Raw genomic sequence first — 22,518 nt, forward strand, 5'->3', positions numbered from 1 at the left:
GCGTTTCAAGCCTCGTTCTGCTTTGGCGAATCAGAAATCTGTTGATGTCTGCGTGTGATTCTGTTGTTCAGTTTGCGCTATATTGATGGTTAGTGCTGCATTTGTAAGTATAATATTTCGGATTTTTTATATTAGATACACTGTGATATATAGGCTACCACGGATGTATTTTTTAAGTTTGCCATATATTGCAGACATGGGGGTTTATTACGATGTATGGTATGTACGGAGCAGTAAAAATGGTTGATCTAGTCTGTCTCTTACAGACCAGATGCGAGGATCACATACATCCTATAGTTATCTCACTTGCGCTAAATTAAGACGACTTACAGAACATTTTATTATTTTACTATTGTTTCTATATAACTGTGTGTTCAAATAAATCAAAAGCAGATTTATATTTTTTTTTAACTAGGAGTTAGTTAACCACATCTGGTGAGCCACCAATCATCAGCTGCTGCTCCTGGGCAAATCTATTAATCACGTAAACGTTAAGGTTCATTTAAATAATTTGAAATTATTGTAGAGACCAGAACTATTTCTAAGTAACCCATAGAATTTAACCATGTCCCCGAACTGTCTTCACAATTAAAATTAAAGCACTACTGATTTATAGAGCTGCACCCTTCTTATCTCAAAGCAAGTTATAATAACTTATATTGTCTTTGTATAAAAATAGCAAGATTTTTTTTCCCCAATAAATATGAGTCCCCATTCAGGGACGCCCCCTCCCAAAAAAAGTTGAATTTGATACCTTTTTTTTTCCTGATTATTGTACTCTGCAACTGTAAACTTTATAATGGTAAAGTGCAGCTTAGTATGTTGGTGCTTTATAAAAAAAATAGTTGTCACGCACTTATTAAAAGAGAATGCATCAAATACAAAAAATGAGCACTGTAATATCAAAATACACACCTTCAATATATGTAGTGTGCGTTTTTACCAAAGCGTGCTTCTTATTTCTATGAATTTATCTGTTAGCCAATGAAAAGAATGATGTGATGCACACAGTTAAAAAAAAAAAAGAAAAAAAAAAGGTCTGCAAATTAGAAAATTAATCAATGTAATGGAAATACGGAGCCTTAAATGTACATAAGAGCATTTATATTTATTTTGTATCCTTGTATATGTGCTTTTGAGCGAAGATGTTTAAAAAATAATCCAGAGTTGTAAAACATAACACATGACTAACTGCAAATAACGAAACATTTGCAATGTAATACCGTCAGTAGGGATGCACCGAAATTTCGGCCACAGAAACGTTTCGGCCGAAAATGGCATTTTTGGTTATTTAGTTTTTCATTTTTTTGTTGCCTGTTATTTTCTGTAAAATTATTGTGGAGCATATTTCAAATTTGATGCTAGCATAGAGCTGCTGTTTGAGTTCATTTCTTGACTTACTGTTTCTCATATAATAAGTTTTCTAGGACTATACTTTATTTGGATAATTGGTAAAAAAAAATACTGTTAAATCTGATTATGTTACACAGAACTAAATTCAGAATAATACAGTATATTGATATTTAATATTGTTTTAAGTAGGGATGCACCGAAATTTGTTCGCAGAAACATTTTGTCCGAAAATGGCATTATCGTTTTTTTGTTCTTGGTAAAATTATTGTGTAGCATATTATTGTTTTAAGATATTTTTGTTCAATTTTAGTGTTGCTTTCAATAAAAGTGTGGTTATTTTATTTTATTGGCTTGCAGGTTTTCAATTCAGATTCATTCATAAAATAGTCTAATTATGCAAAAAAAACTAAAAAAAATATTTTAAAATAATTTAGAAAAAGACATTTTCGGTTTCGGTTTTTGGCTAAGTGCATCCTGGATTTTCGGATTCGGTTTCAGTCCAGAGTTTCCATTTTGGTGCATCACTAACCGTCAGCAAAGTACATTAGAGCATATTGGAAAACTGTACGGTGGATTACACGTAACAAGCTTGCCTCATACATTCGTTACAAATAGCTACATTCATCTGAAACAGGCTTCCGAATCCAAGCACCTCCATAAAGCTTCCGTCTCAGAATTTTAATGATTGATATTTCCCTAAACCAAGTTACATCATTGAGGAGCAACAAAACAGATTAATTACACTGATGTGTGAATTTCCGGTTAACCCCGTGGCTCCCAAAACCTCTATCTGCAAAGCTTTGGAATAAGTCACTGGCAGCAAGTAGTTTGGAGCTTTATTGTTATTAACAATGCTAGGAACCAATAGGAAACGTAGACTCTCCTTTGTAATTTGTATTGGAACACTGGACTGTGACACTATTTCTGGTCTACTCCAGTCGGGTGTGCCCAGTAGCGTGGGTTGTCGGGCCCCCAGGGCAAGGCAAGTATTGTGCCCCCTAACCCATTAGCACTGATTATTAATTTATCATTTTACCTGATTTTATTTTATTGTGTATTTTATGTAAAACATGTATTGATTGCTTAAATTTAGCCCATTTGTTCACTATAGTACCTTTTTTTAAAAAGATGCTCCTCCAGAACCAACAAGAGTTGTGATAGAGCAAACCCAGCAGAGAGGTGCTCGTTTACATAGATACACTGGCTGCACAGATTAAGTAGAGCAGCCTTGTGTGAGAGTCTGATGGGCAGTAGTTAAGTGCAGGAAGCAGTAGTGACTTTATATAGTTTACTTTTTAGCCTTTTCCAGGAATGCTTGTGTGCATTTATAACATGTAGTAGATTACACTCATTCTTGCATAGCTCCACAACAATTTTGGGTCTGGCAGCATATGGGTTGGATAAATATTATCGTAAGTACAAATATGAGATCACCTGTGCTAGTATACTATAAAAGCTCCCTAAACCTCCCTCTGTTGCTAGAGGAAATCTGACCTCCTCTGTGGCCAAAAAAAGGATCTATGGAATGAATGTAGTGATGGAAGCGCTCACAGAGGAGGTCAGATTTCATCTAGCAACAGAGGGAAGCTCCCTAAACCTCCCTCTGTTGCTAGAAGAAATTTGACCTCCTCTGTGGCCAAAAAAAGGATCTATGGAATGAATGTAGTGATGGAAGCGCTCACAGAGGAGGTCAGATTTTCTCTAGCAACAGAGGGAGGTTTAGGGAGCTTTTATAGTATACTAGCACAGGTCACCTGCGGCAGGTGATCTCATATTTGTACTTAAGATATTTATCCAACCAGACCCAAAATTGTTGTGGAGCTATGCAAGAATGAGTGTAATCTACTACATGTTATAAATGCACAAGCATTCCTGGAAAAGGCTAAAACTTTATATAGGGCTTGATTTATCAAAGAAAAACCAATTTGGCTGACAAGATCACCTATTCATACAGTCCCCAAAATATGTATACTATGTTGGGAAAAGGTGCTGGTACTTAGGGAGTGTAATGGCACATGTGATAAAACACGTATGTAATACACAACAAAGTTGTTGTCAATTAATTCCTTGATACAGTTCAGCCTGTGTGTTTAGAGCAATATAGTTGTTGAATAGTGAGTTGATGCATACACCGCTTCATACGGTACAATCCGTGTAAGACACTGGGTAACAGAGCTTAATATTGTGTAGTGAATTACTTAGCCAATTATACAGCAATATATAGCAATCACCGCCCTGCCACAGTGTTATCCGTGTACTCACAGTCAATTTTGAGGGAGACTGGCGACTCCGGTGATCCTGGGCTGTCTCGCGGTTCCTTCCTCTGGGTTTACTTGCGGATATGCCTAACACCGCTCGCCAAACAAACTCCTCTCCAACAGGTAGATCCAAACACACACAGGCCTTGGCGTGACTCACTGCTGACGTTAACAATCCTGATTGGTTAACCGTTGCACACCTTCCTTCCTCCCATTGGACAATAAGTACCAGCAGGGTCATACACGGAAAATGTATCCCAATGGTTGGATGCGATATTACAGCCATTGGTGACCCAGTTACCCAGTCATTTGAAAGACACCACACATGTGTTACAATTACTTGAGTCTGAGAAATGGAGTACTGACAGCATGTGGGTCACAGTGGATGTAACATCGTTATATTCCATGATCCCACATGATAAGGGGATACAAGCTTTGAGATATTTTTTGGCAGAACAAACCAATTTTTCCATACCATATCAGGATTTTATATTGAGGGTCACTCTATTTTTGTTGACCCACAATTATTTCGAATTTGAGGGTGAGTTTTTCTTGCAGAGACGTGGGACAGCTATGGGTGCCAAATTTGCACCTTCATACGCCAACCTATACTTAGGTTGGTGGGAGCTGTCCCACGTCTATACACAAATCAACCCATACATCAATGAAATTGCTTTTTATAAGCGTTTCATTGATGACCTTCTATTTATTTGGAAGGGGGACAGGTGCAGCATCACTGAGTTTATGACTTGGATCAATGATAATGACCTCAATCTTGGGTTCACTTTTGAGATAGAACCCTATGAAATAAACTTCCTTGATATCACGATGAGGGGCATGTCTGATGGCAGGATTGTAACTAGTAGTTACAGGAAACCGATCTCGGGCAATACTTTGTTACATGGCCGGAGCTGCCATCCTAAGCATGTCCCTTATGCGATAGCAAAGGGACAGCTGATTAGACTTAAACGAAACTGTTCTGATCCACAAACATATGAAAAACAGTCGGAAGATCTAGTGAGTCGCCTCAAAGAGAGGGGCTACAAAAATTCAGACATAACCAAGGCTATAAATGAGGTTAAACACATAGATAGAAGATCTTTGCTCACCCCTAAAAGTGGTGATATCGCCTCATCCGAACATAAGGGAGTCACATTTGTTACCACATTTAGTGCTCAATACCAACAAATTTGTGGTATAGTTCGGAAACATTATGGCATGTTAAGGGCGGATGATAAATTAATTGACACTGTTGATAATGGTCTGAGATGCTCATACAGAAGGGCCTGTACACTTGGCAACATACTTTCCCCTTCCAAACTAAAACCTACTAAACAACCAACTAGTTCATGGCTACAACATAGGGGCATGTTTAGATGTGGACACACCAGGTGTAAACCATGTGATTATATGGATATAACAACTACCTTTTCCTCTACAGTCACAGGCAAAACATATGACATTGAAAGATGTCTTAACTGTTCATCTAGCAATGTCATTTATATGTTGGAGTGTACACAATGTCAGGTCCAATATATAGGACTTACGACTAGAGACGTAAGATCCCGTATGCGGGAACATTTTAGTACCATCAAAGTGGGTAAAGCAACCACTCCAATTGTGCAGCACTTTGTCACAAAACATCGCAATAGTATTGCTTCACTAAGATGGAAGGCCATTGAACAAGTGATTACCCCCCAGAGGGGGGGTGACAAAGAAAAACTGTTAGAAAAACGAGAAATGTTCTGGATTTTCCAGCTGGAAACCAGATACCCCAAAGGCTTAAATTCCCAATATGATCTAATTAATTATTGGGAATAATTCAGACAGATATCCCTTAGCTCTTTTGGATTCAAAGGAGTATATTAAAATTAAATTAAAATTTCATTCTGATTTATATATTTGTTCCATCCTTAGGCATTAAGTTATACTCATTGACATATGTATTTTGATACACCTAACAACATTCAATCCATAGATTTATAGATTGGGTTTGCTGTACACTTATTGACATTTTTTCACTTACAGCTTTAGGATAGTCATTTATATATACATAGAGTATTACATATTTGAGACTGGTATAACTTTTATTAGTAACAGGTCAGTTTCAATTTATAAACACTGCAATATGATACATTAGGATAACTCTAAAGGTTAGGTTTTACATTAGAGAAAGCCGATATACAGTGTTTGCAGTTCTATTCTTTTATATATATTTGTCTGTGAAATGCCTTATAATCATTGCTTTATTATGCTGGTTTGACTTGTAGTTGACACTTGTTAAGTTTCACAGGAAACTAATCAAAGTTCAAACACGCCTATTGTTTTTGAACCAATCACAGCCCAGGGGGGCCTTTTTTAAACTGAATTGATTAGCAATGTGATATTGGCTATGAGTAAGGCTACGGCCGAAACGCGTAAGCCACCGTTCTAGGTGTTTTGGACTTTCTGTGTTCTGTCCCCATGTTTGGATTTTAAATCGTTACAATAAAGTTTTTGATTTTTTAAATCTGACCCCGGACCTGTTCTATCATCTTTGGCTTGATTTATCAAAGCCATTCTCCTATAATTCCGTCCAAAATAGCGCATACGAACTGACCGTCATATTCAGCAAAGCACTCTGCGCCTATAATTGCGCAAATCTGAAAGAAACTTCTTCGCACTCCGCTTGCATTCGCCTAGGCGCACGGGCGTGCTCCCGAGTGCAAATTTATACATTAGTAATAGGTGTAACTTAAAGGGACATGCCACCCACATTTTTTCTTTCATGATTTAGAAAGAGAATGCAATTTTAAACATCTTTCTAATTTACTTATATTATCTAATTTGTTTTATTCTCTTGATATTCTTTGATGAAAAGCATATCTAGATATGCTCACTAGCTGCTGATTGGTTGCTGTACATAGAAGCATCATATGATTGGCTCACCATGTGCCTTGCTTTTTCTTCAAATAAGGATATTTAAAAAATGAAGCAAAATAGATTATGGAAGTAAATTAATGTTGTTTAAATTTCTATTCTCTATCTGAATCATGAAAGAAAGATTTTGGGTTTAGTGGCCCTTTAACAGCCCGACCTACAAATACGCACAGTTTCTTATTTATTATTGCTTGGCGCCGATAGGGAACTGAAATTTCGGCTTCAATTGCGTGTTGTATATTTTGCCATACAGACTGAGGCGAACACCATTACAATACATGCTTTTACATCTTGTGATGCAGTACTTTCTTCTTTTAACTAATTTTTCAAAGGCTCAGCACCAAGAAGAGACTGTTATTGCCAGAAAGTTGTGCTTCCACTGGCGCATATGGTACCAGCAGTTTTTTTTATATATATATATATATTGATATATTTATTTTTATGATCTTAAATTATCAACATATGGCAAAAACAGCACAAAAACATTATCTAATATAAATATAAGCTAAATAGTTACCTAAAAAATGTTTTTTAATAATCAAAACTTGGCGGCGTAAATATTTATAGGGATGTACTGTGATAAATAGGGAGTAAATGCTTTTGGGATATACATTCCTACCAGGAGGGGCAAAGTTTCCCAAACCTCAAAATGCCTATAAATACACCCCTCACCACACCCACAATTCAGTTTTACAAACTTTGCCTCCTATGCAGGTGGTAAAGTAAGTTTGTGCTAGATTTCTACGTTGATATGCGCTTCGCAGCATGCTGAAGCCCGGTTCCTCTCAGAGTGCAGTGAATGACAGAGGGATGTGAGGGGAGTATTACCTATTGAATGCAATGGTCATTCTAACGGGGGTCTATTTCATAGGTTCTCTGTTATCGGTCGTAGAGATTCATCTCCTACCTCCCTTTTCAGATCGACGATATACTCTTATATACCATTACCTCTACTGATTCTCGTTTCAGTACTGGTTTGGCTATCTACTTTATATAGATGAGTGTCTTTTGGTAAGTATGTTTTCTTTTATTTAAGACACTCTCAGCTATGGTTTGGCACTTTATATGTAAAGTTCTAAATATATGTTTTGTACTTATATTTGCCATGATTCAGGTTTATCAGTATATTTCCTTCTTACAGACTGTCAGTTTCATTTTGGGAAATGCATATTTAAAAAAAAAAATTCTTACCTGAAATTTTTTGAATTGACTTTCTTTTCTAAATTGCGGGCTGTTAGGCTTGCGGGAGCGCAAAATGCTATAATTTATTGCATCATTTTTGGCGCGAGACTTTTTTGGCGCGAGAATTACATTTGTTGACGTAATTACGTCATTTCCGGCGTCTTAGTTGGCGCCGAGAGTTTTCACATAGTTACGTCATCTATGACGCTCGTGTTTGTTGCAGACGTTCTTGGCGCCAAAAAATATTTGTCAGTTGTGGGCGTCATATTTAGCGCCAGATTTTTGACATTAGTTAAATCCTTATTTCATTTTGCTTCTGGTTTCCAGAGGCTTATTTTGTTTGCATTTTTTCCCATTCCTGAAACTGTCATATAAGGAAATTGATAATTTTGCTTTATATGTTGTTTTTTCTATTACATATTGCAAGATGTCTCAATCTGACCCTGTCTCAGAATCTACTTCTGGAATTCTGTTGCCTGATGTCGGTTCTACCAAAGCTAAGTGCATTTGTTGTAAACTTGTGGTAACTGTTCCTCCGGCTGTAGTTTGTGTTAGTTGTCATGATAAACTTTCAAATGCAGACAATAATTCCATTAGTAGTAATCCATTACCTGTTGTTGTTCCTTCAACATCTACTGTTCAGGATATTCCTGTTAATGTGAGAGAATTTGTTTCTAATTCTATTCAGAAGGCTCTGTCTGTTATACCACCTTCTAATAAACGTAAAAGGTCTTTTAAAACTTCTCATAAATTCGATGAATTTTTAAATGACCGACAGCATTCTGATTTATCTATCTCTGATGAGGATCTATCTGGTTCAGAAGATTCTGCCTCAGATATTGACACTGACAAATCTTCATACTTATTTAAAATGTTGTATATTCGCTCATTATTAAAGGAGGTGTTGATTGCATTAGATATGGAGGAGACTAGTCCTCTTGATATTAAAACCAGTAAACGTTTAAATTCGGTTTTTAAACCTCATGTAGTTATTCCAGAGGTTTTTCCAGTTCCTGATGCTATTTCAGATGTAATTTCTAGGGAATGGAATAGACTGGGTACTTCATTTATTCCTTCTTCAAGGTTTAAGAAACTGTGTCCTTTGCCGACTGATAGATTGGAGTTTTGGGAAAAGATCCCCAAAGTTGATGGGGCCATCTCTACTCTTGCAAAGCGTACTAGTACTTCTTTTAAATATCCTTTAGATAGGAAGCTTGAATCTTATCTAAGGAAGGCTTATTTATGTTCAGGTCATCTTCTTAGGCCTGCTATTTCTTTGGCTGATGTTGCTGCTGCTTCAACTTTTTGGTTGGAAACTTTAGCGCAACAAGTACCAGATCATAATGTGTATACCATTGTTAAGCTAATTCAACATGCTAATAATTTCATTTGTGATGCCATTTTTGATATCATTAGAATTGATGTCAGGTATATGTCTTTTAGCTATTTTAGCTAGAAGAGCTTTATGGCTTAAATCTTGGAATGCTGATATGACTTCTAAATCAACGTTGCTATCTCTTTCTTTCCAAGGTAATAAATTATTTGGTTCTCAGTTGGATTCTATTATTTCAACTGTCACTGGGGGGAAGGGAGCTTTTTTGCCTCAGGATAAAAAATTTAAGGGTAAATTTAGGGCTGCTAACTGTTTTCGTTCCTTTCGTCAGAATAAGGAACAGAAACCTGACCCTTCCCCTAAAGGAACGGTTTCCAATTGGAAGCCTTCTCCAGTCTGAAATAAATCCAAGCCATTTAAAAAATCAAAATCAGCCCCCAAGTCCGCATGAAGGTGCGGCCCTCATTCCAGCGCAGCTGGTAAGGGGCAGACTAAGATTTTACAAGGATGTTTGGATCAATTCAATCCAAAATCATTGGATTCAGAACATTGTTTCTCAAGGGTACAGAATAGGTTTCAAAGTAAGTCCAAAAAGGAAAACAATATACAGAGGTGCAAGATGGAAAAAAACACACAATATTCTGTACAAATGAACTAAGAACTGATACTCTCCTTTAGGTCAGACCGCAGCCTTCTTGCAGTCTCTCCCTTGTGACTGTGTATAGATAGATAGTAGTAGTAGATGGCGCTGGTCTATTGAGTGATTTTCTCTAATAAGTGAAGAGAAAAAAGGCTTGATGCATATATTGAAGCCAATTAATATGGGTGCAGTATACTCACTTCATAAGATGAATCTTTACAGCTGAAAGGGAACGTAGCGTCAATACTTGGTTTTACTTACCTGTTTTACTTGTTTTAATGTATGCTCTTGATAAAGACGTGTAATACGTTGAAACGCGTTGAGCAAATAAAACCTTTTATCCTTTGTTGAAAGATTGTCAAGATCTTGTTTTGCTGTGCTGAGCTGGAATCTCCTTATTTATGGAGTAAGTTACTACATTTTTTCAATTATACACTGGATACTTTTGTCATTTGGGTCTCTATTCATTTATAGTCCACTTTTGGATAAACCTGAAAATTCAGTATTTGACTCCAGGAACCTGTGGACTCTTGCCATCTGACGCTACGTTCCCTTTCAGCTGTAAAGATTCATCTTATGGAGTGAGTATACTGCACCCATATTAATTGGCTTCAATATATGCATCAAGCCTTTTTTCTCTTCACTTATTAGAGAAAATCACTCAATAGACCAGCTCCATCTACTACCTTCAAAGTAAGTCCGCCTGTGAGAAGTTTCTTTCTCTCACGCATTCCAGTGAACCCAGTAAAGGCTCAGGCTTTCCTGAAGTGTGTTTCAGACCTGGAGTTATCTGGGGTAATTGTGCCAGTTCCTTTTCAGGAACGGGGTCTGGGGTTTTATTCAAATCTGTTAATTGTTCTAAAGAAGGAGAATTCTTTCAGACCAGTTCTGGATCTAAAAATTTTGAATCGTTATGTAAGAATACCAACATTCAAGATGGTGACTATAAGGATTATACTGCCTTTTGTTCAGCAAGGGCATTATATGTCCACAATAGACTTACAGGATGCATATCTTCATATTCCGATTCATCCAGATCACTATCAGTTTCTGAGATTCTCTATTCTAGACAAGCATTACCAATTTGTTGCTCTTCCTTTTGGCCTAGCAACAGCTCCAAGGATCTTTTCAAAGATTCTCGGTGCCCTACTCTCTGTAATCAGAGAGCGGGGTATTGCGGTGTTTCCTTATTTGGACGATATCTTGGTACTTTCTCAGTCTTTACATTCTGCAGAATCTCACACAAATCAACTAGTGTTGTTTCTTCAAAGACATGGTTGGAGGATCAATTTACCAAAAAGTTAATTGATTCCTCAGACAAGGGTAACCTTTTTAGGATTCCAAATAGATTCAGTATCCATGACTTTGTCTCTAACAGACAAAAGACGTCTGAGATTGGTTTGAGCTTGTCGGAACCTTCAATTTCAATCATTCCCTTCAGTAGCTATGTGCATAAAGGTTTTAGGTCTCATGACTGCAGCATCGTACGCAATGCCCTTTGCTCGTTTTCACATGAGACCTCTTCAGCTTTGTATGCTGAGCCAATGGTGCTGGCATTATACAAAGATATCACAACTAATATATCCTTAAATCCCAATATTCGACTATCTCTGACTTGGTGGTTAGATCACCATCGTTTAGTTCAAGGGGCCTCTCTTGTTCGTCCAACCTGGACTGTGATTACAACAGATGCAAGTCTTTCAGGTTGGGGAGCTGTCTGGGGATCTCTGACAGCGCAGGGGATTTGGAAATCTCAAGAGGCGAGATTACCAATCAATATTTTGGAACTCCGTGCGATTCTCAGAGCTCTTCAGTTTAGGCCTCTTCTGAAGAGAGAACCGTTTATTTGTTTTCAGACAGACAATGTCACAACCGTGGCGTATGTCAATCATCAAGGTGGGACTCACAGTCCTCAAGCTATGAAAGAAGTATCTCGGATTTATGCATTTTAATTTTCTATGAAATTTTCTATAAAATGTTTATGAAATGGTTCATTAAATCTATTTAGGCAATATATAAACTGTAGTTTAATGAAATTTGCTTATAGAGTATCATGCATTTTTTTTTTAGTGAAATTCTATGTATCTTTTGGGACTTAGTAATATATTTATATTAACTAATTCAATCTGTATATGTTATGTGTGTGTATGTATAGCATTAGGCCACTAGAGGGAGCCTTCTCCATACAACAATCTGAGAAGGCGCCAAAATTTGGGTATTTAAAGATGTAATAAGGCCAGTGTATAATTACCAAGCATGAATAAGGTGCTGTGACACCGAAACGTCGCTATTTGTGTTCAAATAAAGTCTGTTTGATAAAGTGCTGGAGACCTTGCTTATCTTTACTTATGTGTTTAGGGCTTGGCAGCGCCCTAGGTCTACCGTGCACACTCTCCACTCCTAAGTGCTGTTCCCCTTTTGGACTTTGGATACTTGCATGGGCGGAATCCAGCTCCTGTCTAATTTCTGCGGTCCATATCCCAGGTATAGACAATTGGGAAGCGGATTATCTCAGTTGCCAGACTTTACATCCGGGAGAGTGGTCTCTTCACCCAGATGTGTTTTTTCAGATTGTTCAGATGTGGGGGATTCCAGAAATAGATTTGATGGCTTCTCATCTAAACCGGAAACTTCCCAGGTATCTGTCCAGGTCAACGGATCCTCAGGCGGAAGCAGTGGATGCGTTGTCACTTCCTTGGAGTTATCAACCTGCTTATATCTTTCCACCTATAGTTCTTCTTCCAAGAGTGATTTCCAAAATCATAATGGAGCGTTCATTTGTACTGCTGGTGGCTCCAGCATGGCCACACAGGTTTTGGTATGCAGATCTTGTTCGGATGTCCAGTTGCCAACCTTGGCCACTTCCGTTAAGGCCAGACCTTCTATCTCAAGGTCCACTTTTCCATCAGGATCTCAAATCATTAAATTTGAATGTATGGAGATTGAACGCTTAGTGCTTAGTCATAGAGGTTTCTCTGACTCAGTGAGTAATACTATGTTGCAGGCTCGCAAATCTGTGTCTAGAAAGATTTATTACCGAGTTTGGAAGACTTACATTTCATGGTGTTCTTCTCATAAATTCTCTTGGCATTCTTTTAGAATTCCTAGAATTTTACAGTTTCTTCAGGATGGTTTGGATAAGGGTTTGTCTGCAAGTTCCTTGAAAGGACAAATCTCTGCTCTTTCTGTTCCACAGAAAAATTGCTAATCTTCCTGATATTCATTGTTTTGTACAGGCTTTGGTTCATATCAAGCCTGTCATTAAGTCAATCTCTCCTCCTTGGAGTCTTAATTTGGTTTTGAGGGCTTTACAGGCTCCTCCGTTTGAGCCTATTCATTCTCTGGACATTAAATTACTTTCTTGGAAAGTATTGTTCCTTTTGGCTATCTCTTCTGCTAGAAGAGTTTCTGCTCTTTCTTGTGAGTCTCCTTTTCAGATTTTTCATCAGGATAAGGTGGTTTTTGCGGACTTCGTTTAAATTTTTACCTAAAGTTGTGAACTCCAACAACATTAGTAGAGAAATTGTTGTCCCTTCTTTGTGTCCTAATCCTAAGAATTCTCTGGAGAGATCCTTGCGTTCTTTGGATGTGGTAAGAGCTTTGAAATATTATGTTGAAGCTACTAAAGATTTCAGGAAGACTTCTTCTAGTCTATTTGTTATCTTTTCTAGTTCTAGGAAAGGTCAGAAGGCTTCTGCCATTTCTTTGGCATCTTGGTTAAAGCTTTTGATTCATCATGCTTATTTGGAGTCGGGTAAATCCCCGCCTCAGGGGATTACGGCTCATTCTACTAGGTCAGTTTCTACTTCTTGGGCTTTTAAGAATGAAGCTTCTGTTGATCAGATTTGCAAAGCAGCAACTTGGTCTTCTTTGCATACTTTTACTAAATTCTACCATTTTGATGTTTTCTCTTCTTCAGAAGCAGTTTTTGGTAGAAAAGTACTTCAGGCAGCTGTTTCAGTTTGATTCTTCTGCTTATAATTTCAGTTTTTTTATTATAAGATTAAAACTTTTGATTTGGGTTGTGGATTCATTTTTCAGCGGAATTGGCTGTCTTTATTTTTATTCCTTCCTCTCTAGTGACTCTTGCGTGGAGTCTTGGGTATTTGCTATCCCATATGTCACTAGCTTATGGACTCTTGCCAATTACATGAAAGAAAACATAATTTATGTAAGAATTTACCTGATAAATTCATTTCTTTCATATTGGCAAGAGTCCATGAGGCCCACCCTTTTTATGGTGGTTATGATTTTTTTTTTTTTTAGGGCTGCAACAAACGATTATTTTCATTATCGATTAATTAATTTTTTCCTACATTTCAAATAAATACCACATACTGAGTATTATAAATATAAACTTCAGACTAAAACTTAAAGGGACACTGTACCCAAAAATTTAATTTCGTGATTCAGATTGAGCATGAAATTTTATTCAAATTTCTAATTTTCTCCTATTATCAAATTTTCTTCATTCTCTTGGTATCTTTATTTGAAATGCAAGAATGTAAGTTCAGATGCCAGCCCATTTTTGATGAACCTGGGTTGTCCTTGCTGATTGGTGGATAAATTCATCCACCAATAAAAAAGTGCTGTCCAGAGTACTGAAACCAAAAAAAAAGCTTAGATGCCTTCTTTTTCAAATAATGATAGCAAGAGAACGAAGAAAAATGGATAATATGAGTAAATTAGAAAGTTGCTTAAAATTGCATGCTCTTTCTGAATTACAAATGAACAAATTTGGGTTCAGTGTCCCTTTAACATTAACACAAGTGTTTGTCCATTTTTTAATCAGCAGAACAAATGTTTATAGAACTAGTAATAGGTAGACTACCACTGTTTATAACATTCTGTTCACTCTTTTAGAAAGTTTGTATTGATATGCAAAAATTTCACCATGTCCACATGCTCCTGACTAAGGCTCACCACCAATGCAAGGGGCCTCTTAACAAAGTAAGCCTGGACTGGCATAAAAATATCTTGAATATCTATATCCATGGTAAACAACCAGCTATAAGGTTAGGGGAAAAATATTTAGTTCACTCTTAAACTAACAGAGGTAGAATTTGGTACATATTCCATTAATTTAAAAATATAGGGGGGGGGGGGAGGACACAGCCTTACACATATATCTATAGAGTACATATAATCAGCAATAGCAAGCGATCTGCTAAAAATTGTGCAAACAGGTAATAGGGGCATCAATTCATATAACAAATCTCATCAATCTAGGGCTAGGTGTACATAATAAGCTCAGCACTATATCATGCAAAGCACAGTCCCAAATTACCTGATTTAATATAAACAATACAAATGATGACTCCTATTTTATTTCTGGGTTGCACATAAAACAGGAGTAGTTGTAAACTTTAAAAAAAAAACTGATAGTGTCCTGAAAAATGAAACTTAAAATGTCTCTAGACATCCTAACAATAAAACACAATACCATGTTCAGGAGCTCATTGCAGTAAAGCAGCTGGTGCTTTGTGAAAACTAACTAATTGCAAATCAACTAATCGATTATGAGATTCGTTGACAACTATTTTCATAATCGATTATTATCGATTATGCCGATTAGTTGTTGCAGCTCTATATTTTTTTGTGTAAAGCACAATTATTCCAATTCCTTGTTGATGCTTTCGCTCCTTTCTTATCACCCCACTTCTTGGCTATTCGTTAAACTATATTGTGGGTGTGGTGGGGGGTGTATTTATAGGCATTTTGAGGTTTGGGAAACTTTGCCCCTCCTGGTAGGATTGTATATCCCATACGTCACTAGCTCATGGACTCTTGCCAATATGAAAGAAATGAATTTAGCAGGTAAATTCTTACATAAATTATGTTTTTCCGACAGGCAAAATTTATCTTTATTACGCCCCAGCTCGCCTGAGCAAAGTTACGTCTATTTTTTTGATGAATTCAGGCGCACGTGTGCGCTTATCCGGAGGCGAGCTGGGGCGCAGTTACAGGCGAAGCACATACAGAGTTCGCCTAGACTTTCATAAATCTAGCCCATAGTCACTACTGTTTCCTGCACTTACCTACTGCCCATCAGACTCTCACACAAAGCTGCTCTACTTAATCTCTGCAGCCAGTGTATCTATGTAAATGAGCACCTCTCTGCTGGGTTTGCTCTATCACAACTCTTGTTGGCTCTGAAGGAGCATCTTAATCCTTCACCTCCCCTCTCTAAAATGTTGGATCCAGCCGCACCCAGCTTCCTAGAAAGGATCCATCATTCAGCTGCACCCCCACTATTTAAAAATCATGATCAAGCTGCCCCAGCCCCTGGCTAAATTTTCTAAGATGTCATGCTCTGTAGCAACTAACTGGTACCGTCTGAAATAAACCAGAAGCGTATACACGCTGCACCCCTCACCACCCTCTACACGACACACGCTGCCTGCACGGTACTTGCACAGTGCACTGTCTGTTGCACACCTCTCACTGTTGGGACTTTTGGGATTAATGATTGAGATCTCACTCACCTCAGAGTAAGAGATGATGATACGGATTCTGGCGGCTGAGGCTCCTTCTTTCGCCTGACTGCTTAGTCCTAGGCTCCTGCTGCTCCAGTTCAACACATGCCCACACGCTGCTGTCACTGTGCCGCCTCAAAGTATTGCGCTGTTAAAATTGCATGGGTGGGTGGAGCTAAGCAGGAGCCACAACAGGGTAATCTATCACCCACCACCGGCCGCACAAGTGACATGAGAGGGCCCCAAGGGGATTGGTCACCACCATTTTAGGTGATGGCAGACAGTCTGCCAGTATGCAGTTTAGGGCTTTTTAAAAATATATTTCTGTAGTTTATGGGTCCCTCTACAACCTCCCACCTCCCTGTTACCCCCCAACAGCTCTCTTGCCCTCCCAATGCCCACGGCTATTTTTGTTACTGGCAGCCGTTCTGCTAGTAACAAATTATCATTTATTTTTATTATATTGTATTTTATAACTATTTTTCTGTAGTGTAGGGCCCCCCTCATCCTCCCCCTTCAAGATCATCTTTCTTCTGCCTTACATTTTTTTTCTGCGTGCAATTTTAAACAACTTTCCAATTTACTTTTATCATAACATTTGCTTTGTCCTTTTGGTATTCTTTGCTGCAAGCTAAACCTAGGTAGACTTATACTGATTTCTAAACTTTTAAAAACCGCCTCCTATCTCAGTGCATTTTGACAGTTTTACACAGTGCTAGTTCATGTGTGCCATATAGATAACATTCCCATGGAGTTATTTAAGAGTCAGCACTGATTGGCTAAAATACAAGTCTGTCAAAGGACTGAGATAAGGGGGCAGTCTGCAGAGGCTAAGATACAAGGTAATCAAACAGGTAAAAAGTGTATTAATATAAGTGTTGGTTATACAAAACTTGGGAATGGGTAATAGAGATTATCTATCTTATTAAAGGGATAGTATAGTCAAAATTAAACTTTCATGATTCAGATAGAGCATGCAACTTTCTAATTTACTCCTATTATCAATTTTTCTTTGTTCTTTTGGTATCTTTATTTTCAAAAGTTGCAAAGTAAGCTTATGAGCCGCCCCATTTTTGGTTCGGCACCTGAGTAGCACTTGCTGATTGGTGGACATTTAGACACCAATCAGCAAGCCCTACCCAGGTGCTGAACTAAAAAAGGGCCGGCATCTAAGCTTACATTCCAGCTTTTGAAAATAAAGATACCAAGAGAACGAAAAAAAAATTGGATAATAGGAGTAAATTAGAAAGTTGCTTAAAATTGCATGCTCTATCTGAATCATGAAAGTTTAATTTTGACTATACTATCCATTTAAACAATAAAAATTCTGGAGTAGATTAGTGTTCAGCTAGCTCCTAGTAGTGCATTGCTCTTCTGAAACTGACTTGTGGATGACTTTATCCCCTTTTGTAGCAAAAGTTATTTTGCTACAGTATACAGAGTCATTCAGACATAAAAAGAAACAAGATGCTCTGACATTTTAATCTGTTACATTGTTGTTGTTTTTGCCATTTTAAAATAATGGCTAGTTAAAGTGAATGTAAAGTTGAATGATTGAGTGCCCGGTTTTTAAAAATACTATTAAAACAGGGGCACTTTCATTCATTAAACTTTACATTGCAGCATTTTTTTAAAAAAATACTTAACTTTTATTTAGCAAAATCAGACTAATAATGTTATTCTTAAAAACTTGGCACTTATTCATTCAACTATACATTCACTTTAAAGTATGTTGCATATCACATGGGATTGTTCCTTCTATTACAGGTAAACTGACGCATGTTGTCTTGCCAAATTAAATATACTGTCATTTTGTTTTCCTTACTGTAGACAATGAATGAATGGACACCTATAGCAAAAGCATATGATCCCCTTAAAGCTGGCAGCATTGATGGCACAGATGAAGAACCACATGATCGTGCTGTCCTTCGGGCAATGCTGGCCCGTTATGTTCCAAACAAAGGTGTAATTGGGGACCCACTCTTAACTCTGTTTGTCTCCAGACTAAGCCCACAGACAGATGAAGAAAAGCTGAAGAAAGCATTTTCACGCTATGGAGATATTAAAAGGCTCCGGTTGGTGAGAGATTTGGTAACTGGTTTCTCCAAAGGCTATGCTTTTATTGAGTACCAGAAAGAAAGTGCTATAATAAAAGCATACAGAGATGCCAACAAGCTGGTAATTGATAAAAATGAAATATTTGTGGACTATGAACTTGAAAGACGACTAAAAGGCTGGATTCCTCGTCGTCTGGGAGGAGGCTTTGGGGGGAAAAAAGAATCTGGGCAGTTGAGGTTTGGAGGTCGTGATAGACCTTTTAGAAAGCCGATAAACTTACCAAACTTTCCAAATCATGGCAGTGCAGACACCCGAGAAGAAAAAAGACAGAGGTCACGTTCTAGGGAGAGAGTACAAGAGTGGAGGGCTAAGAGATCAGAGTATGAACGAGGAAGGGACCCACGGTGGCAAGAGAAAGATAGATCACAGAACAGACGAGACAAAGAACATTTTGAAAAACACTCCAATGAAGAACGGAGTAGAGACAGGGAAAGAAGTATTACAGACAGACATCGGGGTGATCGAAAGCGAGAGAGAAGCAAAGAGCGAGATTACAAAAAACAGAGGGATGAGGACTAAAACCAATAAGTCACTTTTTTATATTTATCATAAGATTTTCTTTTCCTGTGATGTTTTAAATGCTGAATATTGTGTAAAAATTGTATAGTTCATTCTATGGACAATGGAAATTTCTTCTGTTTTTAGCTTACTATTCAAAGCATATAATATATAAACTAATGAATACAGTTCTGTAACACAGATTCAATGTGGAAAATGTGTTCTTATTCACAAAAACAAGGCTGTAGTAGCTCAAATATTTTAAAGTTAAAGGAAAACATAGGTGAATAGATTTGTAGATAAAACCATTGATACTCTTCACTCCATAACGTTTTAAACAACTTCACAATTTACTTCTATTATCACATTTTCTTAGTATACTTTCTCAAAAAGCATGAATGTACGTTCAGGAGTGTGCATGTGTCTGCAGTACTTTATGGCAGCAGTTTTGCAACAATGTTATACATTAGCAAGAGCACTAGATGGCAGCACTGTTTCCTGTCATGTAGTGTTGCAGACATGTGCACGCTACCTATCTAGATATCTCTTAAACAAAGAATCGCATGAGAATTAAATTTAATATTATGTCAATTTGGAAACTTTTTAAATTGTATTTTCTATCTGAATCATGAAAGAAAAATGTTGCGTTTCATGTCCCTTTAAGATTACTTTGTTTACATACATTTTTACTCTCTCTTTATTATAGTAAGAGTGTTCTGTTATTTTGTTTGGTTGATAGACATTTGGCTGAACCCTGCCCTTTTTACTGGACAATTAAAGAAACTAAAGACGATTTATGAACAACCACTCTACGTTATACGTTGCTTGCTATGTGCTGCTGCAAACTAAGAATCATACTGTATGTTACCTAATTATGTTCTACACGCATGTCCAAATTGTCCATTGTATAAATAAAGATAGAGACATGAAACCCCATGTTTTTTATGTGTTATTCATTCAGGGCATAAAATAAATCAAATGTATTTCTATTATCAAATTGTCTTCATTCCCATGGTATTCTTTGTTGGAGAGTAAACACTGCTGCCAGCTAGTACTCTTGTAAATGTAGAACATTGTTAAAACTATTCTTGCAAAACTGTTTACATATAGTGCTCTAGATTTGTGCATGCTCCTTATCCTACCTACCTTGTTTTCAACAAATAAAACAATCTGGGTTTCATGTCCCTTTAACACACTTGTAGCTACATTCCCTCAGGGCTGGCGCTAAGATTTTTGGCTACACAGGCAAAGACACATTTTACTGCTTACCTGAATCAAATTATATACCTTGCCATTATGTTTCTTAACATAATGTTCTAGTGGTGTTTTAAGCAACTATAGATAACTATTTTATCTGTAATGATAGAGAAAATAAATTTCCGTTATCACATTAAATTACTGACTGTTTAATTTGTTATAAAAGCTATAATGGTTCATTTCTGCATTACATAACATACTAAAGTGGTGGCTCTGCATATCATAGCAAATCAGTGGTGACAATATATAAAACACAAACTTAAAGGCAGGATGAGCTTTTCTTTATCACAATTGTGTCTAGACTGATACTAGCATGTCTAACAGAAAAATGTATTGAGTTGCAGACGGACACGTTCTCAAGCAGAGAACCTGTCTACCTGCAATCGCCACTTGGCAGAGTTTAAGACTACAGAAGAGCTTTGTTGTTTAGTCCTGCCTCCTGTTCTTTGGCAACCAATTGTGTGAGAGCAGGGCCCGTCAATCACCCGAACAAGCAAGTTTGAAGTGATTTATCTCTGCCACCTAGCATGAGAGGCTGATACTGATTTTTAAATTTGTGGTTGCAGACTCACTCTTCCAATCTTGAACTGCAAGTTCTTAGAAGCTGCAAATGCATCTTGATACATTTTTTTTCCAATCCCTACAATAGATCACATTAACTTGCAGTCCATTACTTACAATGCTTGATATACACATGTCATGCATCAAATTTGCATGCCCCCCACCCTGCAGGGGCGCCCTTATGCGGTTGCCTAGACTGCCTCTATTGTAGCACCAGTCCTGCTTTCCCCTTCCTGTGAAGCTGGGATTTGGACAAATTCATTCACACCTTAGAAATTATGAATGAAAGGATAGATTAGTTATTAGTGTCTTCTTAAGTGAGCATTTCTGTTTAAAGTGAAGGTCAACTTTGATGAATGAAAGCCCGTTTTTTAAAAATACTATTAAAAACAGGGGCACTTTCATTCATCAAAGTTTATAAAGCAGCCTGTTTTGTTTAAAAACTTCTCTCTCCTCTTCACAGCCGTAGCAGCTTCCCCCGCCCGCATATCCTCTCTTCGTATGTTAGCAATGACGAATCCAGCTTCCTCCAATAACTGCTTCCCTCCCCAGAGCAAACATTGCCTGATGCCATGCTGTATTTGGAGGAAGCCTGATTCTTCATAGCGGATGTATGAAGAGAGGTTTTGCAGGTGGGGGAAGCTGCTCCGGCTGTGAAGAGGAGAGAGGTAAGTTTTTAAACAAAACGGCTGCTTTATAAACTTTAATAAATGAAAGTGCCCCTGTTTTTAATAGTAAACAATTTTGTCATATACAATATCAGCATGAGTAAACACACAATGGACACATTGAGTACAAGAAAATAAAGGTAGTCAGAAATTGCAGTACACCGTATGTTCACATTGATTAACATTGTTTAGGTATAGAGGGAGAAATCAAAATCAATTAAATAAAGTAAATAGTGATCCATAATACCTTGGTATATAAGAAAGTAAAGAGAATAAAGGGGGGTAGAATAGAGAAGGGTAAGGTGGAAGAACCTCTTTGCACATGGCTTATTTATTACTGTGGACAGCCATACTGTTAAGGTTATACATCAATATAATCTTCAACGCTAATAGTTGAGAGATCAGCAAAACCAAATTGAAGAAGAATATTTCTCCATATTAACCTGTTATTTGTTCCCAAATAAAAACATCTAGTATAAAGTCTTTTTTACCCATAAAACAATAGTGTCTTTTTTTCTAAGGACAAGATATGGTTTAGCTCGGCTTCCCATTGTTGGAATGTGGGGGGATGCTGCTGTTTCCAGAGTCTAGGTATAAGGAGTTTAGCACAAGGGAGCATTAATTGTAGTATTTTTTTGCGGTATATACACCTCATACTGGGCACTTGGTTTAGTAGCATCATAGGGGCTGAGAGGGTAAGCTGTGTATTCAACGTGAGATTAACACAACGCTCTAACTGAGACCAAAATGCCGCCAACTTGGGGCATGACCACCATATATGAGAGGGTGTACCAATCTCACCACAACGCTTCCAACAGCTAGAGTTAGCACCTGGAAATATTTCATGTAATCTCTGGGGGGTAAGATTCGAGCGTGAGAGGATTTTATTATTTAGTTCAGCTAGGGCCTGGGAGACAGAAGAGGAGAGTGTCAGGCGAAAGCTTCGTTTCCAGATATCGTTCGGGATCTGAGTCTGTAACTCCAGTTCCCACCTAGAGATGTAAGTAGGTGTTATATAAGGGGAAGAGCCCCTGAGAATCTTATATGTGATGGAGAGGTGTGCTTTATGAATATCAAGGTTAAGGCATAGATTTTCAAAGGGATTAAGTGGACGATGACAGTCATTTCTGTGTGGGCAGTCTTGTATAGCTTGTCGTATTTGGAAATAGGAGAACCAACTATGAAACAGAGGTCCTAATGTGTCCCTCAGAATTAGTCTATCTTTCACCTGGGATGAATCTGTTAGAAGGAATAT

The 22,518-nt window shown here is 37.6% G+C and overlaps 1 protein-coding gene across 1 annotated transcript; it reads left to right on the forward strand.

The window, feature by feature from the left end:
• The first annotated feature begins 10 nt into the window (after window positions 1-10).
• Window positions 11-20,172, forward strand: SNRNP35 (small nuclear ribonucleoprotein U11/U12 subunit 35). Its single transcript, XM_053700507.1, has 2 exons — window positions 11-103; window positions 17,992-20,172. Exons 1-2 carry the CDS (start codon window positions 86-88, stop codon window positions 18,796-18,798), a joined length of 825 nt encoding a protein of 274 aa, XP_053556482.1. The 5' UTR covers window positions 11-85; the 3' UTR covers window positions 18,799-20,172.
• Window positions 20,173-22,518: the final 2,346 nt, after the last annotated feature.

This window comes from Bombina bombina, chromosome 2, assembly GCF_027579735.1.
Source record: "Bombina bombina isolate aBomBom1 chromosome 2, aBomBom1.pri, whole genome shotgun sequence".
In the NCBI taxonomy this organism is placed as follows: domain Eukaryota; kingdom Metazoa; phylum Chordata; class Amphibia; order Anura; family Bombinatoridae; genus Bombina; species Bombina bombina.